The sequence below is a fragment of the Protopterus annectens genome, chromosome 8.part1, assembly GCF_019279795.1.
Source record: "Protopterus annectens isolate FY-2018-M chromosome 8.part1, PAN1.0, whole genome shotgun sequence".
NCBI lineage: Eukaryota > Metazoa > Chordata > Ceratodontiformes > Protopteridae > Protopterus > Protopterus annectens.
Window position 1 is genome coordinate 334,410,702 of NC_056742.1, and position 20,523 is coordinate 334,431,224.

The 20,523-nt window shown below is 38.9% G+C and overlaps 1 protein-coding gene across 4 annotated transcripts in view; it reads right to left on the minus strand.

Moving 5' to 3' along the window:
- The window catches only part of NFAT5 (nuclear factor of activated T cells 5), a 1,437,387-nt gene that overhangs the window by 464,589 nt on the left and 952,275 nt on the right, over positions 1 to 20,523 (minus strand). For all 4 annotated transcript variants that reach the window (XM_044081909.1, XM_044081907.1, XM_044081910.1 and 1 more), the window contains one exon: positions 18,309 to 18,361. In XM_044081909.1, coding sequence (XP_043937844.1) covers positions 18,309 to 18,361 — 53 coding nt within the window. The remainder of the gene's footprint in view (positions 1 to 18,308; positions 18,362 to 20,523) is intronic.

The window sequence follows — 20,523 nt, forward strand, 5'->3', positions numbered from 1 at the left end:
CGTACCTCTTCAGGTAGTACCCCAGCCAAAGTACCTGAAGTTCTGTTCAGGTCCCTTTGGACACGTGTAAAATATGCCATGTAGTTCAGAGACGATATGGCGAAGGTCGTTGAAGCACAGGTCCACTTCCCCAGTCTGTCTATCATCCGGGACTCCCAGTTCGGAGGATGGACAGCCAAACACTCTTCTGCTAGTTCTGTTTTAGTGGCTGCTGCCACAACCATGGAGTCTACTGCCAAACCTCTGGACCAGTGCGGATAGTCTTCTGGAGGGGAAAGAATTTTATCAGGCCTCCAGGGAATCAGCTCCCCATTGTCAGAGGGCTTCCAGGCCTGCTGCATAATGAGTTTAATCAACTCATCTGCAGGAGGGGTTACCCAGCAGGTAGATGGCTGAGCATGGAAGGCTTACAAGAAAACGGATTCCCCAGTAGAAGGGTTGATGGGCTTCCATTCACCCCTCTGTTTCAGATCTCAAGTATGTCTCTGAGTGAGACATCATCAGGAGTGACTGTGGGGACCCTTCTCCCTCATCAAAATCCATATCTTCGGTGATGGATTCCTCAGGGGAATCCACGTGCTTCCTCTTCCACATTCTCTTTCAGGGTGGCTCCTCAGTGTGATCTTTTGAGGAGGACCACAAAGAGTGGGTTCCCTGGAGCAGGGTTTCTTGCCACTCCTGTGCTCGGAGTCCCTGTGTAGTGGGCTGTGTCAACTGCATGCTAGAGGAGAGTAAAAGGTCATGTTCCGAAGCTGGAGGTGCCAACTGCATGCTTGTGGAAGCAAGAACCCTCTCCATCACCTAGAATACAGGCTCACCAGAAGAGAGATGGGAGGCTGGAACCGAGAGGGACAACCTCGGAACCGGGGTCACACCCCATCCTGATGAGCCTACCTCCAGGATAGGAGCCCTGAGGGGACTAGAAACTGCCAGCCCAGCCAGAGCCATAGAAAAAACTAGCACCAAACTAAGGGTAATGGCTCCGACAGACCAGTCACAGTCCTGAGGGTGGGCTGGCTCCGAATGGAGCTGAGTCCACAGGGAAAGCCCCAGAGCCATGGAAGTAGTCATCACAGGAACCAAAGGCGTAGGCACCGGGCTAGACATCGGTACCAAAGGCACCAATGTCTGAAGAGGTTGGAGAAGGATAAGTTGAAGTTGATGCAGAGTAAACTTCGGCTCCAGATGGGAGGGAAATCTTGTTAGGGGGTCAAGATTCCCCTAGCTGCCAAGAGCTGATCGACAAGCCACACTGTCAGTTTCAGAAAGACTCCTGGTGGACCTTGTTGACATTCCTGTGGGCGAGTTGGGTCTCAAGAAAAGAACTATATTGCTGTACCAAGAAGGGGTCTACACTAGGAGAATATCTGGTTCTGGGCAAAATTTCAGGTTTCAGCACTGAAGATGGAGCCATATGGGAAGTCACAGTCAGTGTCGAAGTGTCTGGTACCGAAGAGACAGTCAGCACCAAAGCAGGAATAAGAATAGTTGATTCCGTAGTTGCCACCAACAACTTCAGCACCATAGTGCTAGCCGAAGGTTCAGGGGCCGAAGTGGTTGGTGCAGACATTTTACATATTTTACGCAATACAGTCTGAGAGGTTTTCAGTTCCATAGGGCTCAGGGAACAGAGTGGCTTCTCTATTTTTTTTTTTTATCATTCCTGCGAAGGGGTGATACTTCCGTCTAAGAAAGGGTCTCCGAAAAAGGGGGTTTTAATAAACCCTTTAGAATCAGTTTGTTCTTGCGCTCCATGAGAGTGAGAGAACTAAAGTTTTTACGTATGTAACAAGGAGATTGGATTTGGAGATGAGGAACTCCAAGACAGTAGATGCACGAAAGATGTGCGTCCGAGTTAGGCATCTTTCACAGACAGTTGTCACACTGCTTGAACCCAGTCGCCCCTCTTTTGTCAGCCATATTGAGTCAAAGAAAAATAGGTAGCTAGGTAGTAGTAGCAGTCTAGGACAGATGACAGTCGGGAGAAAAATGTAACAATACTGTATAAGAGAAGATTTTTTTTTTTTTTTTACTAGAAAAAGGAGACAAGAAGGGAAGAGAAGACCAACGATGGTATAATAAATTACCCAAGGGTAAGGGAGGGGCTGTACCAACAGTGGTACAAAGATTACCACAAAAAAAAGGTAGGAAAAGTGTCACAGATACAGAAGCAGAAGAAACCTATTCAAAGATGAAAAACGAAGACTATAAAGACTTGGAAAATATCAAAAAAAATTCTTCACTTAGCTGAGAGAGCTGGCTTGGCATGTCTTAAAGTATGCGGTAAACGAGATCTGGAGAGGGGAGAAGAGGGTCACTACGGGCAGGATTTAGCTTGAGAGTTTTTGGCTGGTCCAAGCTTGTATATTGGCGGAATCCGTTCCGAAGTCGGAACCGAAGTCCTATCAGTAAGGAATGAATGAAGATTTACATCAGATAATATTTTAATCCCTTCTGTTTTATACATAGATCAAACAGAAAAAACAAAACCAATGAACTGATAAAAGAACACACAAGGCCAGTGGTAATCTCCAAAACTTTTATGCAAGCGCTTTCGTTGAACAAGTAATCCAACGTTTTCAGACACAGGACAACAGTTAAACATTCAATTTAAAATATTCTGAAAGGAAATGACATCGGCAATGATGTCAGCAGGAAATGACATCAGCAATGACATCATAAACAATCCCATACTTATAAAAAATAAATATAAATAAAAACGTTTGTACAATACTACTATGAATAAAGCTATAATATTAAACAAAAATAGTTTATATACACCAACTGTAAAATAACGCCTCCCAAACAAACCTTATTCATCTTTAAAGTGCTTATATACTGATGTCATTTCTTGCTGACATTATTGCTGATGTCATTTCCTTTCGGAATATTTTAAATTGAATGTTTAATTGTTGTCCTGTCTCTGAAGAAGTTGGATTACTTGTTCAACGAAAGCGCGTACATAAACTTTTTGGAGATCATCACCGGCCTTGTATATTCTTTTATCAGTTCATTGGTTTTGTTTTTTTTCTATTTAGTCTGTTTTATGGCTAGTGGTTTGTCTCCTGCTTCCCCTAACATGTTTTCTCTGGATTCTAATGGCCTCGAAGCGAATGCCGTGGGGGAACCTCACCGCTTTAACCTGAACAACTTTCTACTAGAGTGAATGATTTAGCTGCAAAAATGGACCGCTGCTGTGCTGCAGCTGTCAGCAATGGTGTTGCTGCTAGAGGGAATCTTCCTGTGGTTTTAAATCCTTCTACTACTGCAACCACTTCTGACTTACCATCTTTGCCTCCTGGACAAGTCTCTACACTTAATAATCATGCTTCAGTTGCATCTCCAGTTGGTAATGGATAAACATTTGGTAATGTAGTTTTACCTTCCCTTATTAACTGTTTGAGTGAACCAATGAGTTTGCTCAATGGTACTGGAACACATGCTTCTACTGACAATGGTTTATCTGCACAGCTTAATATTGTTGACAACTTAAAAACTTTCGATGTCAAGCTATATGAATTTAAAAAAACTACAGCTTGAAATACTATATCTCGAGGAATGTATTTTGAGACTTCAGATCCCAAAAGGACTATGCCAATGGAGATTTCCTATGGGGGTGGTCCATGATTCCCCTTTCCATCAAGAACTTTTAAACCGTTTTGATTCACAAGAATGTGACTTTTTGCAACTATTAATCATGAATTATAAATCCATGACTGATGTTTTAAAAGCAAAATTAACCGAGTTGGAATCTGTTATAACAGAGGATACAGACTTTGGTAGATAAAGATTTGACTACCAATGTATATATTCCAGCACTGACAGTGCCTTAATAAAAATGAAGGGCACTAAAATCAAGAAATTAGAAAGAGATCACTTAGATTATCTTAACAGAAGGGCATATCCACTTCCTTCTAGTTCTATAGAGACTATGAGCACTAATAATTCTTTGAACACCCCTAACAGTCCTTTGGTTGCTTCCGGGACTGGAAACAACATGAATATTCATGAGAACGCCGTCCCTGACATACGGCATAGTGAACGGCTTTGTGAGCGTTCCGTTAATGCTGGAAACGAAGGTTCTTCTGACAACAGTGGCAATCAGGGTTTTCAGAATCCTGAGAGACAGGATACTCAGTTTATGAACACTCGCCCTGTAACCAACAGACAGAAGAGGAACACAACAGGAGGAGGAGGTAGTGCATTGTGTAGATACTTCCACTACTAATTCCAAAGCAGTTTTGAACAATGCATTACCTGGACCACAGATTGCAATGCATTCTTCAGGTGACTTTAAAATATATAATTTCTCTTACTATATTCCCTCTCCTCAGCTTATTGACTTTTTTGCTAAGGGACTTACATTCGTAGCATCTAGAAGAGCTGATTTGGTGGGTACCTTAGTTGATTTAAAAACCTTCACTCGTAAATTTAATTTAATGTTATTAGGCAATAATGAGTCTGCACTACAGAATTTCCGTGTGCCTACTGTATTTAATCCTGTCTTGCACAACACTACTGCTATGTTTGAAAAAGTTTGTGAGTTGGATATCAGGCATGCTTTAAGTTGCAATAATCGAATGCTTGCACATGTTAATGCTATCACTGATCAGATTTATGCTTTAAATGAACTTAAGAATGCTGATGTTAGGATCTTAAAGTCTGATAAGGGGGGTGGGGCCTTGTTTTTATGAATCAAGATAACTATGTTAATAAGATCTTGGATATATTGAATTCTGATGCTTATGTTGAATGTTCACTGAATGAGTATAATGGGGCATGTGTTAGATCCCATATTAATGATTTGTTCATTGATTCTAGAGTAGATAAAAGTATTTGTAACTATCTGAACATACTTTCTCCCATCATTGCAACTATATTTGGTCTTCCTAAGCTCCACAAAAGTGAAGTTAATCCACCATTGACCCTATTGTTAATGGGAGAAATTGTTTAACATATGGCTGTGCAAAATATGTTGACGGTCTTTTGCAGAAATATTTGAAAACTGCACCTCAAATATGTCGCGACTCCTGGGATTTCCTGAAATGTTTGAACTCCCTGACCTTTGTAGCCGACTACAATTTCCTAATTATAGATGTTAGGGATTTGTATACTGTGATACCACAAACTTTGGGCATTGCTTGGGTCAGGGAGTTTTTATTGAAAAAGGGCTCCCTGGGAGGCGAGGTAGATTCAATCGAGTATCTACTTGACATTGTCCTCTCCAATAACGTCGCCTTTTTTAATGATTGTTACTATTTGCAAAAATCAGGGTAGCGGTTCCCCTTGTGGAGGGAGTTTTGCGAATAGTGTGATGGCCTTTTGGGAGGAGGAATATTTGTTCAAATGTGATAGCTTTAAACAACATGTCTGGTACACGAGATTTTTGGATGACATTTTTATCATCTTTAAAGGTGATAAAAACCAAGCTATGATGTTTGTGGAAGAAATTTCCAGTTTAACTGATTTCTTGAACTTCACCTTTGAATTTGGTGTTGATTCCATCTCTTATTTGGACATTTTTCTTAAGGACTATGTGAATTTGAGATATGTAGCCAGAATTTTTAGGAAGGCTACATACTCTAATAATTTTTTACATTTTGAGGGTAACCACCCCTTTTTTCAGAAAAAGGCAGTGGTTAAGGGGCAGTTGGTGAGGGCGGCCAGAATGGTCACCCTCAATGATGATTTCTTGTTGGAATGTGAATATTTGAGAAAGATGTTTTAAGCTAGATCCTACCCTGATGATCTTTTAAGTACCATTATTGATGAGGTAGTTAAGAGGCGGTCTTGGTTGGTTTAAAACTTTGTTGGATGGAGAATCAATTACCCCTGACATCACTTGTATACATGCCCCTGATGAGATGACTAGACCTGTTAACAACAGTGTGAATTATACATTGAAATTTAGCACACCTTATTCGTTAGACGATTAAGGAATATACTAAGAACTGCTGTTTACTAACTGAAGATGTTTCAGTCAGAAAGAGGTTGTCTGATGGTCCCAGTATGATATTCAGACGTGGCCTTAATCTGAAGAGTTTATTAGAAAACACTAATGTTTATCACAGTGCCAGATGTGGTATGTTCAAATGCGGGTGCTGTAGAAGTTGTCATCTTATAAAGGTGTCAAATAGGTAGTGCATTTCTGACACCATTCATTATCTGAAAAGCAGATTTAATTCTGAAAGTATTGGGGTTGTCTATATCGCCTTATGCCAATATGTGCTTCATTTTATACGGTTAAGACTGAGACACATCTTAAGAGGAGAATTTATTAACACCAATACAGTACTGGCAGGCGTAATGGCAACAATGTTTGGCTAGACATATCATGGAACATGAGGGTCACTCCTTTGAATACATGGTTATTGAGCAGGTAAAAAACAAGAGAAATGGCCCATGGCAATTAATTTTAGAAAGTAGAGAATTGTATTGGCAGTTGAAACGTAATGCTTCTGCCTATCCAGGTCTCAATGGAGTATTGCTCTTTGAAGTGTATTTTAAAGTTAAAAGCACTTCAAAGATGAATAAGTTTAGTTTGGGAGGCATTATTTTACAATTAATGTATATTAACTATTCTTGTTTAATACAGCTTTATTCATAGTAGTAGTTTTGTACAAAACATTTTTATTTATATTTATTTTTTATAAGTAAGGGATTGTTTATGTCATTATTGCTGATGTCATTTCCTTTTGGAATATTTTAAATTGAATGTTTAACTGTTGTCCTGTGTCTGAAGAAGTTGGATTACTTGTTCAACGAAAGCACTTACAGAAACTTTTTGGAGATTACCACCGGCCTTGTGTGTTCTTTTATACACAGATCAGGCTTACTTTTACCAACCAGATAAGAAATTGGGAAAATTAATAAAGAGTTGAATTCATTTATCTAGAGGAAAGAGGGCAAAAGTTAAGTGAGATAAGCTGATCCTCCCAAAACAACAACCTAGTTTAAGATCATCTGATGAGAAGGCATATTTTAGAGCCATGCGGTTAAGGTTCATATACTTAACACAAGCACAAAGTTATAATTCACAATGGAAAGGGATGATGATGAATTGGTGCGGGGGGTGTGTGTGTCAAGAAATAAGGAGACTAATTTTAAATGCAGATCCTTGAGGAGAACAACCACTGCCACCATACAGAATATTACCTTCATACAGTTGCCGAAATCGCTCAAGATAAGCCAACACTGCAATTTTGCCAATAGGGATCACTGCAGGTAATGGTACATAAAACTGGCAAGAATGGATTGGAATTTACTGGAGAAATTTAGCAAAGAAACAAAGGTATTGGGATCAAAAAACTAGAGGGGAAAAGTAACAGAATGACAGGAGGCCAAGACGACGATTGACTGCCTGCAATACCATGGACTGATATCAGAGCATATGCAAAGACAAAGGGATAGGGAAGTCCAATGTGAAGGGCATGCTATGGTAGAGTTTTAGCTGAATCTAGAACAAAAGCTGCTCTGAAAAGGGGCTAATTAGTAAGACATATAAAATAGTGAATGATAACTATATGAATCAATCAGAGCAATGTGGAAGAAAGATACCCAAATAGTTCCAATAGTAGTAGGAGCAAAAAAAAAAAAAAAAAAAAAAAAAAAGTCTAAAATCTTATTTAGATACGCCACCAATACACAACTCCATATGAATTTCAAGAGTCATTACTGGTCACATTGTGGGTGTTGCAAAGAGCACTTCTGGCTGACAAAGAGTGAAACAATACTAATTTCATGAACTTTAATCGCACTTAGATTTAGGAATGGGGTCCATTCCTGTCATAGTATTAGAAACCCAAAAGATTTGGAGAAATTAAACTGGGTTAGAAAAGATTGGGAAGACAGACTAGAAAAGCAATTTACAAGGGAGCAATGGGAGGACAAATGAATGGCTCTCTGATATGCAACAAAGTCCCGAAGGTTTAGGATTTCTGCTTAGAAGTGTTTGCATAGGTATTTTTATACACTAAGCAGACCTCAAAGAACTCTTCTACAGGACGGTAAGTGTCAGTGTGATGTGGAAGAAAGAGTTAACTAAGAGCATAGTTTTTGGGTGTGTAACTAGCTGGCAGATTTTTTAAAAAAATCTCTACAAAATAGTGTCTCAGAAATATTGGGGGAGTAAACCACTGTAACTAAGGACATGATTCTTTTGAGCTGGGACATGGTCTGAATTGCCTAGACAAAGTAAAGCTTCATTAAGTTCAATTCTACTGGCTGCCAAAAAGGCAATTACTAGAAAATGAAAATCAAAATCTAAACCAACTGTATTCAAAGGAATTGAATACTGCAAATGAGGTAAAAGGACTGGAAATGGGATCTTAAACAAGGGAAAAAAAATACGTAGAAATAAATGGAATTTGTGGGAACAATAAATTTAAATCCTGTTGAACAGGACAGGCGAGGTTTAAGGGAAGGTAGGATTTGTGCAATCTATGTAATACTGGAGTAAATAAAAGTTGCTGTAAAGAAAGAAAATATAATGTATAAAATAAGCAAAAGAAAAATGTTAATATGGTTTGTTTTATTTTCTATTAATGTGCATGTTTGCCTATGTTTTGAGCGAGTCATCACAAGAACTTGATGTTGGAGAAATGACTGGCAGGGTAAATTACCCAAACTTTAATATTTTCCATTAAGCAACAGAGTTTTGGGAAAGGCTGAATTAGTATTTTAGAGAAAGTCTGAATTATATTCCATCTCATCTAATACCAAACTTATTGCTGACTTTTCACACTTAGAGGCAAAAGCCATCCTTCATCTTGAACAATATACAAAAAAAAATGTTTTTAATTTACAGAGGAAAAGTAGTTAGAATCCTAAACTTCACAGTATATAACTAGCCTTTGAAAAATCCTACTGTTTAAAAGTTCTCAAAAGGTCTCCTCAATTCAAGTTTTACCAACGACTCATGGAGAGACAAAAGCCTTAAGATTTTTATCTGAAAAATTATTAAAGCTGCCAAAGAAGGGAAAAGGCAGATAATCAACTTGCTATTTTGAAAATGTTAATAGACATGGGTCATTATGAAACTGTATCTAGAAACAGACTAAACAAAGCCTAGAGGGGAGACTGACAATATCCATAATAAATTACTGTTACAAGGTACTACTACAATGGACTTTTGCAATTTTTTGTCCATTCCATACCCAATGCTGGGAGTCCCTGTCTGGATTCCCAAATGTGCAGAATCTTCTACTCAGACCTATAGTTTCAGTTACTAAAAGTGAAACAAAATATGGACAGCAAGTTAAACATGATGGCAAAGACAGAATCCTATACCAAGGACTGCTGTCATTTTTAAATAAGGTGCACAATTTTAGTAAATCAGTATGTTTTCTGTTTTATATATATATATATATATATATATATATATATATACACACACACACAAAATGTGTGTGTATATCTAGCGTGCTCTCTCTCTCTCGCTATATATATATATATATATATATATATATATATATATATATATATATATATATATAAATATATATATAATTTTTTACTTGACGTTAATGGTTATAGACAAGTGGAGTGGTGATGGTGTGCACTTCAGCACCATGGTTTTGCTAACATAGTTTTAGTATGTTGGAAGACAGAGAGTATACAGATATCCCTCTTTTGAAGATGTTCTGTTTTATCTTCAATACAGAAATGATTTCTGATGTGGCGAGGAAATTAACATTTTTAGACTCCTTGCCTGATTAATTTGGTTAAGGCCACTGATTTACTGATATTCACAAACACAGTTTTAGACACCTGAATTGCTTTCCCAAATGCTGAAATTTGCTATGAAAAGATTCTACATGGACCAGAATCCAATATAAAAAGTCTACTTTAACAAGTTACACTATTTAAGTTTAAATCTTAGAACTGTGAAGAAAAATGTTATGAAAAGTTCACTTGTTTGTATTCTAAGTTGATTATGGATGACAAAATGTTTTGATCTGAAAAGTAAATTATTTCATATTTTATAAAAGTTTGACTGCTGAATCTTACACTAAGGCACTGTATGAGCACATCCACTTGTGCATGAATCGTGCCATCCCAAATAGAACCAAGATGCTCTCCTCCAAAAAAAGGAAGCCAATCTGGTGGTCCCCTGCCATAAACAAACTTATGAACTAAAGGAAAAAACTTTTGCAGAAAAGAGGAAAATGCCAGGATGCAAAAAAACTCCCTTACCTGCCTCAGTAAGAAGCTGACAACCCTCATAAAATTCTCCAAAGCTAGTTATGAAAATAAAATTGCCAAAGATTCCAAAGACAACCACAAGGCATTCTATAGCTATGTCAAGAATCTAAATGGCAATGTTCAGATCTGCTCTGAGTTATAACAGAATGGTATTAAATATACTGATCCCAACGATATTGCCAATATCCTGGCAGATCGATTCAGTGCCAACTTTACCTCCCTTTCACCCCCTAAACGGCCCATCTCAATACTGAAAGATTGCCAAATTCCGGTAATAACAGCCACACAGGTAAAAAAAAATGCACTCTCCAAAGCTAAGAATACAGCATCCACCGGACCAGACGACATCCCGGGCTGTGTACTACAAAATGAACTGGCATCTCACCTAAGTGTTATGTTTAATCATAGCCTCACCTCAGGCTTCATGCCCACTGAGTGGAACACAGCTACAGTTATCCCACTCCACAAGAGGGGATCCCACCTTGGATCCTGGGAACTACTGCCCCATCAGTCTGACGAGCCTAATCTGCAAGGCCATGGAAGGTATTATCATGGAACTTATAAACAAAGACATTGGCAACCTTCAAACACTGGACCCCACCCAGTTTGGGTTCGTGAAGGGCTGATCTTGTCTCCTGAACCTGACTGGCTTCTTCAAATCAGTCTCCAGAGCTGTGGACGAGGGTAAGGCGGTCCACACAGCCTATCTGGACCTCGCCAAGGCCTTTAACACCATCCCCCACTCTGGAATCATAGACAAACTTACTAAGCTGGGCATTAATCCCTACATCACTTGATAGGTTGCCAACTGGCTTACTGACAGAACGCACACTGTAAAAGTAGCCAACTCCAAATCCAGCTCCAGACAAGTGGGGTACCTCAGGGTTCGGTCCTGGGACCGCTCTTGTTTGGCATCTACTTCTCTGAAGTACAGGCCAACACTAAGGGACTCTGGCTAACAAAGTTCGCAGATGACTGCAAACAGGGAACCATTACTGAATCCCCAAATGATGTGGATATTCTATAAAAGGGCCTAACAGATGCTTGGTGCCAGAGCCATGGGCTCAGGCTTAATGCCAAGAATGTATAGTTATCCCCTTTGGGAAAAAACATGTACCCGTGACTTACCACATAGGTGGCAGTACACTAAACACCAAAGGTGTGACGAGACTTGGGGACACAGGTGGACAGTGGTCTCACCTTCGATAACCACATCACCACAACAGTCAGGAAATCCTTTTATGTGGCACACCTCATCACTAAGGGCTTTTCATCCAGAAAAAAGGAGGTCATTGTCCCACTGTACTCATCCCTCATTAGACCCATTATAGAATACAGCACCCCATTTAGTATGTACCTCTCAATACATCTGCAACAACTGGTAAGGGCGCAGAAATACCTCACTAAAATAATCACAGGCGTAAGGCAGACCGTCTAAAAAAACTCCAGCTATACTCTGTCGCATATAGTCTACTCAGAGGTGATCTCTGCTTAACATACAAGGCCATGTCAAATCCAGAGCTGTTGGACATGCTACACTTAAAGAAATCCCAATCCCTCAGAGCCACACGCTCCAGAGATCTAAACCTTGTCATCACAATGAACAAAATATGCTGGAGGGATAGCTTCCTGACCCAGAGACTTTCCAGACTCTGGAATAAATTGCCCATACATGTCAAGCAGAGCGACTCATTGGCCCTCCTCAAAAGGAGGCTTGACGATTGGATGGAAGATAGGAAATTCACTCCCGGGGATCACAGTCACCCTGCCAGACAGGGGTCCAGGGAAGTAAATATTGTGGGAAGAAATAGCCAGGGAACTGTTATGGCTAGGCTTGTATAGGCCCTAGGGCCGATAGCCTATTACCAATCTATGAACCTATAAATGTTTCTTGACAGAGGTTATATAACTACATCTTTTTAAACAGATATTTTCAATGAAGTCAAAATGTGACAAAATGGGAAGTTCATAAGTGCACACTAGGCTAACAACCATTGCAATCCAAATGCATCCCACAAGTTATTGTGCTTTAGAGGTTATTTTAAAGAGTGCTTCTTAGTGCGAGCATGATTTAACAAGCTGCCTCTGTCCATCAGAGACATGGGTGTAAAACAGAGTGAATTTTCTATTTCCCATTCACTAGTCCAGGTTGCACTTGAATATGGTTAATGAAGGGCTCTGCTACACATGGATAGGGAGCCTTATCCAGAGGATGGTGATTCTCTGAGAAACATACCTGTCCCTCCAACATGCCCTATTTAAGTCACAAGGAAAGTTAAAAATCCTACGATTTAATAGTTCTAGTGCAGTTTGTTTTGTGGATATGCCAGGTTCATCAGAGCAGGAACCAAGGATGCCTTGTATGCCAGGCATAAATCACCTCTCAGCAGTCTGTAGGAAACAGAGTACAACAACAGGGTTTTGAGCCGATCTGCAAAGGAATTTGTGTTCACACTTTGTATTCTTTTTGTGAGGATACCCCAGTTGTTGCATGTGCCTGGTCAGATACTTACTGAAGGGGGCATTACACTCAAATGATGGGTATCATGATGGCAGAGTACAGTTGCAGAATGGCTTCTCTGGACCTTGATGCCATGCCCTTACTTACAAGTTGCATGACACAGAATAAGTTTGTAAGAAAATTTCACATATGTTGATCAAAAGTCAGGTTACTATCTACAGGAATTCTCAAATCCCTGACTACTGCACCCACTTTTAAGGATGTTTTACCAATGAGGTACTTTTCTTGGGTGGCCAACTTCCCAAAAGTTTCTACTGTGCATTTCTTGGAACAGAGTTTTTAGCTGTGGCTTTGGCACTACTCCTTTGTCTGTGTTCGACACTCCTGCAAGATGTTAGTATCTTGGGGAGGGCTTCAATGATTGCACCTAGCTTATGATCATCTGCAAACTTGGTATGCCAGAGGTCCTTGGCATTGGCTTTGACTTCAGAAAATAGAGAAACAGACTTGGCACAGAGTCCTGGGGACTCCACTGGATACCAGCCTCTTTGTGGAGGTAGTTTCTCTAATCCTAACTTTTTGTGTCCTGTCTATGAGCCAGCTGGGTACCCAACAAGATAAACAGGGCATTACTGTTAATTCCACGACTTTTTTACAATGCAGAAGAGAGGTACTGTATCAAATGCCTTAGCCACTTCAAGGTAGACAGTATGCACCATTCTGTCCTCATCCACTGCCTTTGCAGCCTTCTCAAAGAAATCTACCAGGGTCAGTAGGCATGACCTATCTGAGAAAACCAAACTGGGTTGGGTCCAGTGTCTGAATGTTTCCTGCGTTATTAGTCATCCTCATGATCATTCTTCTTATGGCTTTGCATATGAGGGCTCCCTATTAAAATGGCACTTAAAATGCCGACTGTTGACAAGCCAGAAAAAAAAAGAAAAAAAAAAGAAAAAAAAGACACTATGGAAAACAGCGGATGTTGAGAATCACTCTTCCCCTTTAAACGTTTTTGCAGGGGCAAGCTCCCCCCCCACCCACATCCCCAGAACTTGTATAGAACAACACAGAGTTCACACTACCTTGGAGAAAAAGGAATACTCCAGGAGATGGCCAGCTTGGTACATTTAAATCCGTGTTTTTGGCCATTCAGTCTCTGTTTTGGGACTCACTCTAGCAGGAATGGTTAACAAATATATGAGACTAGTCAGAATAATGGGTCTGTAAGTTCTTGGGATCTGTTGATGGTCCACCCTTGAGCAGAGGAATGATAGTTGCAGTCTTCTTTTCGCATTGCATGAAGCCTGTGAGGAGGCTATGGTTGAATAACGACACCGCTGGCACTCAATGGTCATATTTCAGGCTATTTAGGAGGAATCCTGGGATATTATTAGGGCCCATCAAAGCTGTATTCTTGAACTTAGAAAGTGCATCTAAGACCTGCTCCCTACTGATAGTTGGAAGGATTACGTTAGATGGCATTTCCTGTGGAGCTGGGAGTGAGAGGGGAAATAAAATTGGAGCTGAATTTGTCAAAGGATTTGCTGCATCTCCCACTTTACCAACCGTTCAGCATACTACTGACTGCTGCCTTTGAGGTTTCGAACATAGCTAAAGAAGGTCTTATGGTTGTCCTTAGCCTAGGATGCTATCTTTACCTCAAAATGTGCTTTGTTGGACTTATTAGTCCTATTAGTTGTGTATTCAGTTTCACGACAGTATCAACATCTTTTTTGGTGTTACAATTCTTAAGTATAGCTATGACTTTTTTGTTGTACAACTTGTTTAATTCTGAATTCCACCAGGGTGATTTGTTTTGGGCTTACTTCTGGTTGGCACAGTAGCCTTTATGCAATCAGTGACATGGTTGTACAGAGCGTCTGCGAATAATTTTGTACAGGCTGCTGTGTTAACTGGGTCTGGAGACCAGGAGGCTTGAAATTTCTACTGGTTATCACTTAATAAAAGCTTTGGAGTAGTTTGTTACAGGGTTTGTTGGGATTACAGAATTGATTCTTATTTGGAAGGGGATTTCTTTGTGGTCTTGCCTTACCAGGGAGGACATGACATGTGATGGGTGCAGCATTTGCCCATATTTGAGAGTACCAGGTCCAATATGCTTGTACTTTTAGTAGACGTATGCACTAACTGTTCCGAGGTGTTTGCATTTACAAAGTCCAGGAATCTCTGCACCTACAAATTCGGGGTTGTGTAGGATTCCCAGTAGTATGAGCAATGGGCTTCATGGGACGTACAGTGCGACTTATAGCCTGCTAGTATATGGCATGGCCACTTTGTCTATAGTAATGCTGACACAAAGGAACTCCAGTGCGTCATCCTGTTTAACCGAGCCAGAGATATGCTTGGTACTATAGGGAGAAACCTCCACCTTTAGTCCATTTCTGTGCAGTTGCTAGTCTAAACGTGTGGAACCCACTGAAGCCTTGGTTTAGCTGGGGTACTGACTGTGGATTTAAACCACGTCTTAGTGACTGCACAGATTTCCACATTCTCCATGGTCAGGAAAGCTTGTTGTTCAGATTCCTGCCTAGAGCAGTAACCCCTTTATTTTTCCTTGGGTAAATTTTGCTACATTTGAGGGTTTGTCATTATGGTACTGCCTAAAAAAATCTCTATGGTGGAAGACAATGTTTTAGCCAATATTTCAAACCCTTGAGGGGACAGGTGCAGACCATCCTTGGCAAAGCATCATGGTGTGTTAACCCCATGTCCCATGCTGACAAATAATGCATCTCCTAGAATGACACCAAAACTAATCCAATTAGTAAAGTCAATCACCTTCTATTCGTATTGTGGCACCATCCTTAGTTAAGGTAGAATTCTGCTCGATGCTAGGCACATACCAGCCTGTGAGACACAGTCCAAGAGCTCAATAAGGTCTCTCCTCATTCAGTCTACAGAGTAATAAGTCTCAGGTCATTTACACCTACATGAACTACGACTGAATCATACTGGTACCTGTACTGCAATGACTTGAGTGCATGCATAACTTGTCAAATCCTGACCTCTAATAGACTTATTTTCTCCTTCTTCAGCCTGATGAATGCTACATCAGTGAGTTGTACAACAGAGTTCCCTATGACTAGACTCCTTGAGTAGAGCATCGGTTTATCTTATGGACTTGGGAGTTCAGGCGCCACTGCATGTTATACATGCAGTATTAGATGTTGTTTCTGTTGGGTGAAAATGGTTTTCTGAGCATAATGTTTGCAGGCAGAATGTCTGGGAGGTGTTTGGGGGTTCAATCCAATTTTGAATTTTACATTGGAGAACCAAGGTTCTCCACGATCAGAAAAAGAAAAATTCATTAGTAATGCCAGTAACCTAAAAACAGACTACTAGAGTGACCAATGAAAATTTGTTAAATGGAATAAGGATTTAGTGAAATGTACAGATAATAAACCCTAGTTCATTTACAAAATAGAAGAAACATTAAAGATATAGTTAAATAAGTTACTATTTAGGAACTGTAAGGAAAGGACTCTAAGAAGACAATGTTTGATTGTGGTAACTGTAGTTTTTGCAGATATTTTAGAAAATCCATATATCAGTGTTTCTAATGTGGATGATATAATGCAATCAATGGTCATTTTGCTTTATGTGATCATTGTTAGAGTTTGAATATACGAAAAAAAAAACCCATAGGCTCAAACAGAGGATTTATGAATAACTGGTTATTAAAAATATAAACACAATCCGCTGAAGCAACATACAGGCGCTATGCTTACTGTGAGGATTTTACAAAAGTGTTATTTACATTTCTGAATTATTTGAAATACTAGAGTATGTGATTTTGAGTCTGTTACAGGTCAAAGAAACAAAATGGCTAATTTTACTTAATGCTAATTATTCACAAGGACTAAATGATCACATCAGCACTAAAAGGTATCTCAAAGTATGCCTCTTAAGATGACCTAATGGTTATTTATCATTAATATTTGTTGTGACAATCTTTTAACAATAATTTAAAAACAAAAATCCAGTTAACATATTTATGCTGATTTTATATGGTTGAATATTTTACTTTACAAGTGTTAATGATACAGCCATATGACCACAAATGTACCTGATGCTGATATTAACAGCTAAACAGTGGCAGGCTTGGTTAGTACTTGGACAACAGTATTTCCAAATGGTCTTTCAGATCACCTCAGTTTTGAATTTTTGTACTTAAGCAGCTGAATCACTGGTAAGAGTTTCTTGTCTGATGAATTCTAAGGCTACTCGTGTGCTTTTGAAAAAAGTTAATGTTTTAAACTACAAAAATGCTAATATTTGAATACAACTGATTGTCCATTAATTTTTCATCCATGACCCTACCTACAGGAGTGTCGTTGGGTTTGTTTTGAAGAGCTCTTCTGGCATATAAAGGTAAGTTCTTGTTGCTTTTATACCTTACATGACCCAGTGGAATCACTACATGTCCATACATGACAAAAAAAAGTTGGTGTAGCACTGGAGGCCATCATGAAGAACTCAGAATTGTTTGTTTTCCACTTAAACAGTAGAGAGTTAACTATCCGAAATGTCAATTATCTGAGTACAGTCTTCCAAAGTTTATGGGTAGAAAAAAAATCAAAGCTTGAACATGTAAACGTTATACGGATTCACTTGCGCATGTTTTTTGAGCTTGTAGCCCTTATGTGAAAAATATTCTTTATTGTCCACTGGAATTGCTGAATGGTTGAAAAGTACATTCCCTGCTTGTACAAAAAAACAAGATTTCTAGAAGTTTTTTTTATCTGGTTCAATGTATGTTTGATTATCCAAACTACCCTAGGTCCCAATTAGTTTGGATAATCGACTCGCTACTATACTTGGCTAGAATGATGCAGTCAGTGTTCGGCTTACAATGGTGTTTAACATGTGTCTGCATGTTAGGATGGATACCTTCCACTACCACAAAAAGAACAATCTCTGGTGTTATCTAACCAAACAGTATTTCACAATAATTAGTTCCATCTCAGAGAGTCAAGAAAGTCTTGCTATATATCAGTGTAAACAACCTTGCAGACTGACAAAAAGTTGCTGCAAAAAGAGCTTACTTGTCTGTTTATACCATACATTAAAAAGTAATGCAACAATTTGCAGTAATTTGCAAAATAACACAAAATGAGACTGTGTAACAAAAAATTTAAAATAAAGAGAAGAGAAGCTTTTAAAGCGTTGGAAAGAAAAGTGAAATGAATCACCAGTTATTTATACAGATGTTGGCAAGCTCCCCAAGCAAGAATTTCTGAGTTTTTAAATACTTAATTACAAGCTCCCATGCTGTGTACAAAACACAATACTTGACAGTCTGATAAAGGACAAAGTGGGTGATGCATGTACTCTTAATTAACTTTGAGGAATGCACCTGTATATTGATTCCACAGCAATTTCCACAATTTTAAACATATCAAATACTTCAAGGATTTGCTAGCTCAACTGTGTTTTCTTCCTTGACAAGTTCAACTCTAATGTTCTATACTTTGAAAATGAGACTGTCTTTTGTCACATCTACTACATGCATACTAAAGTTTGTAATTAAACACTGTGAAGAACAGCAAACATAATGATCCAAAACACCCAAAACAAAAAAAAAAACATTAATAGCATAACATTACTTGCATTCCCTAGTTACCTGATGAAACAATTCCATATCAATCTCAGCCTCAGCTTTCCAAGAGTTTTCATCTACAGAAACAAAAGTGAAAAGCATTTAGATGTAAATCATTATTTCATATGCCTTTCCATACTACTACAGCTTGTTTTACTTAACACATATCCTATTTAGTGAGGCTGCAAAATACAAAAAAGCAACCTAGATTCCTTTACAACAAATTGTAAATGCAACAAATACATATAAATTCCTCTCTCAGTACAAACACTTGAAAGCTAATGGCAAAACATGATTTGTTTATCATGATTCTGAAAACTCTGTAGCCCCAGTTCACCACAGCAACCTCTATCATAACTGTGCAGTCACTCTGAATTATTTTGTCAGTGCAGTAATATGAAATGCATCTGACAGCTTTGGCTCCACTTTTAAGCTTTGTCAACATGCATAACTGAACAGCACTTCACTCCTTTGCTAATGCACTAGCTTGAAAATAAAACTAATATACTGATCAGACATTGCACACAACTCCCCTAACAGAGTAACATTGCTGGAAACAATAAATCAGTCTAGCCCTTCCAAGTACTATGATCTGACTTACAGCCAAAGAAAAGCCATCAGTCTTAATTTTCACACTATCTTGTCTCAACACACACACCAGGTGCTCTTGCATTAATGAATAGGTAACCCTGGAAATTATTTGCACAATGTTATGAGGTGCAAATGCAATTCCCTTCTTAGTGCACCAATAAAAGCAGCAGTATCTCATGTATGTCGACATCACCTTTTCTGTATACTTCCATTTAACATGCAAAGTTCCAAACATCATCCTGACAATTTTTGGGGCTGCCTTCCTAAGTAATTTACCAACTAATAAAAGACAGGATAAGAAAGGAAACAGTGTAAGTAACAAAATGGCATAGACTATTACTCTAGGATGTCCTGCACTGGAGACATTAATTGCTTTTTTTCACTTACTGGTATGTATTTATTTATGTATTTGATTACTGCTGCAGAACAGAGATCTGTGTAGATCTTTTTCAGTCACAGCCTAACAGCACTGTATCGTTAGGGGATCTGCTCAGAGTCGCACAGTTAAACAGAGTCTGATGGAATCAAACCATGAACCCCAGAAAGCAGACCATTAACAACTCGGGCTTTAACCTTCCAAGACAGCAACACTTTACTAGGTGCAGACACAAAAGGTTATGGAGGGAGACATCAAAATATATGGTCACCGTCATGTATAATGCATTACACTGGATATATTGCTAGCCGTTTATCAGTAATTAAGAATCAATCAATAATGATTCCAAACTGAAGTGACCTGAAACCTACTGTAAGGCATCAGATGAAACTTAAATGATGCTGAAGAAAACTATCAATGATATTTCCACTCTAGTTGTACATCTTGAGAAAGACTCGGACATAAATAAAGCAATAAATTCAGTGTTGCTTTTATACCAATTATAAAATTACACAAACATACCTTTACATACTTGCACAAATATCTTAAACAAGCATTCAAAAATGTCTTGTTGTCTGGAGAAAGTTCAGCTTGGGTTGAAGAGAAGTCCTTGAACAGTATTTGTGTACATTGTACAGTTTTAAAAGATATTAAAGATGTTTGTTTAACTTCTGAGAAAACTAATTTTTTGTCTGTGTCCATTATAATATATTCCAGGTCCATTATAACATATTCCAGTACTGATGTAAAAAACTGTGAGTGAAGTGACTATTATTGTAACAAAAAAAGTTATTTACTTACCATAATGATAAACAACTGCTGTCTGTTTCCATATGGTCCAAATTGTGGGTTATCAGATCCAACTTGGATCAGAGCCTGGCCATTTTCAAAGACTTAGTCCCAGGCTCCATTTCCTCTACCCATATTACCTTGCTCTCTCCACAAACTCCAACTGTAAACTCTAAGAGCACAGACAAAGGACCCCAAAAGGAAGAAAGGGGAGAGATGCCATATAACAACTCAGCCGTCCAATGCTTAGTAGAAATATAAAACTGGAGGGGGAAAGGAGGGAGGGATGGCTGAACCAAACAGAAACAGACAATATGGATCTATCATTGTAGTAAGTATATAACTTTTGTATCCAATGTCTTTACCATCCAGCTTCAACCTGTGGGACAGAGTCCCCCATCCACGTTTTATCCCAGGGAGGTCCTATGATGGAACATTCCACAATACAGTGGAACCAAAGGAGGCCGTATCCAACTTGAAGCG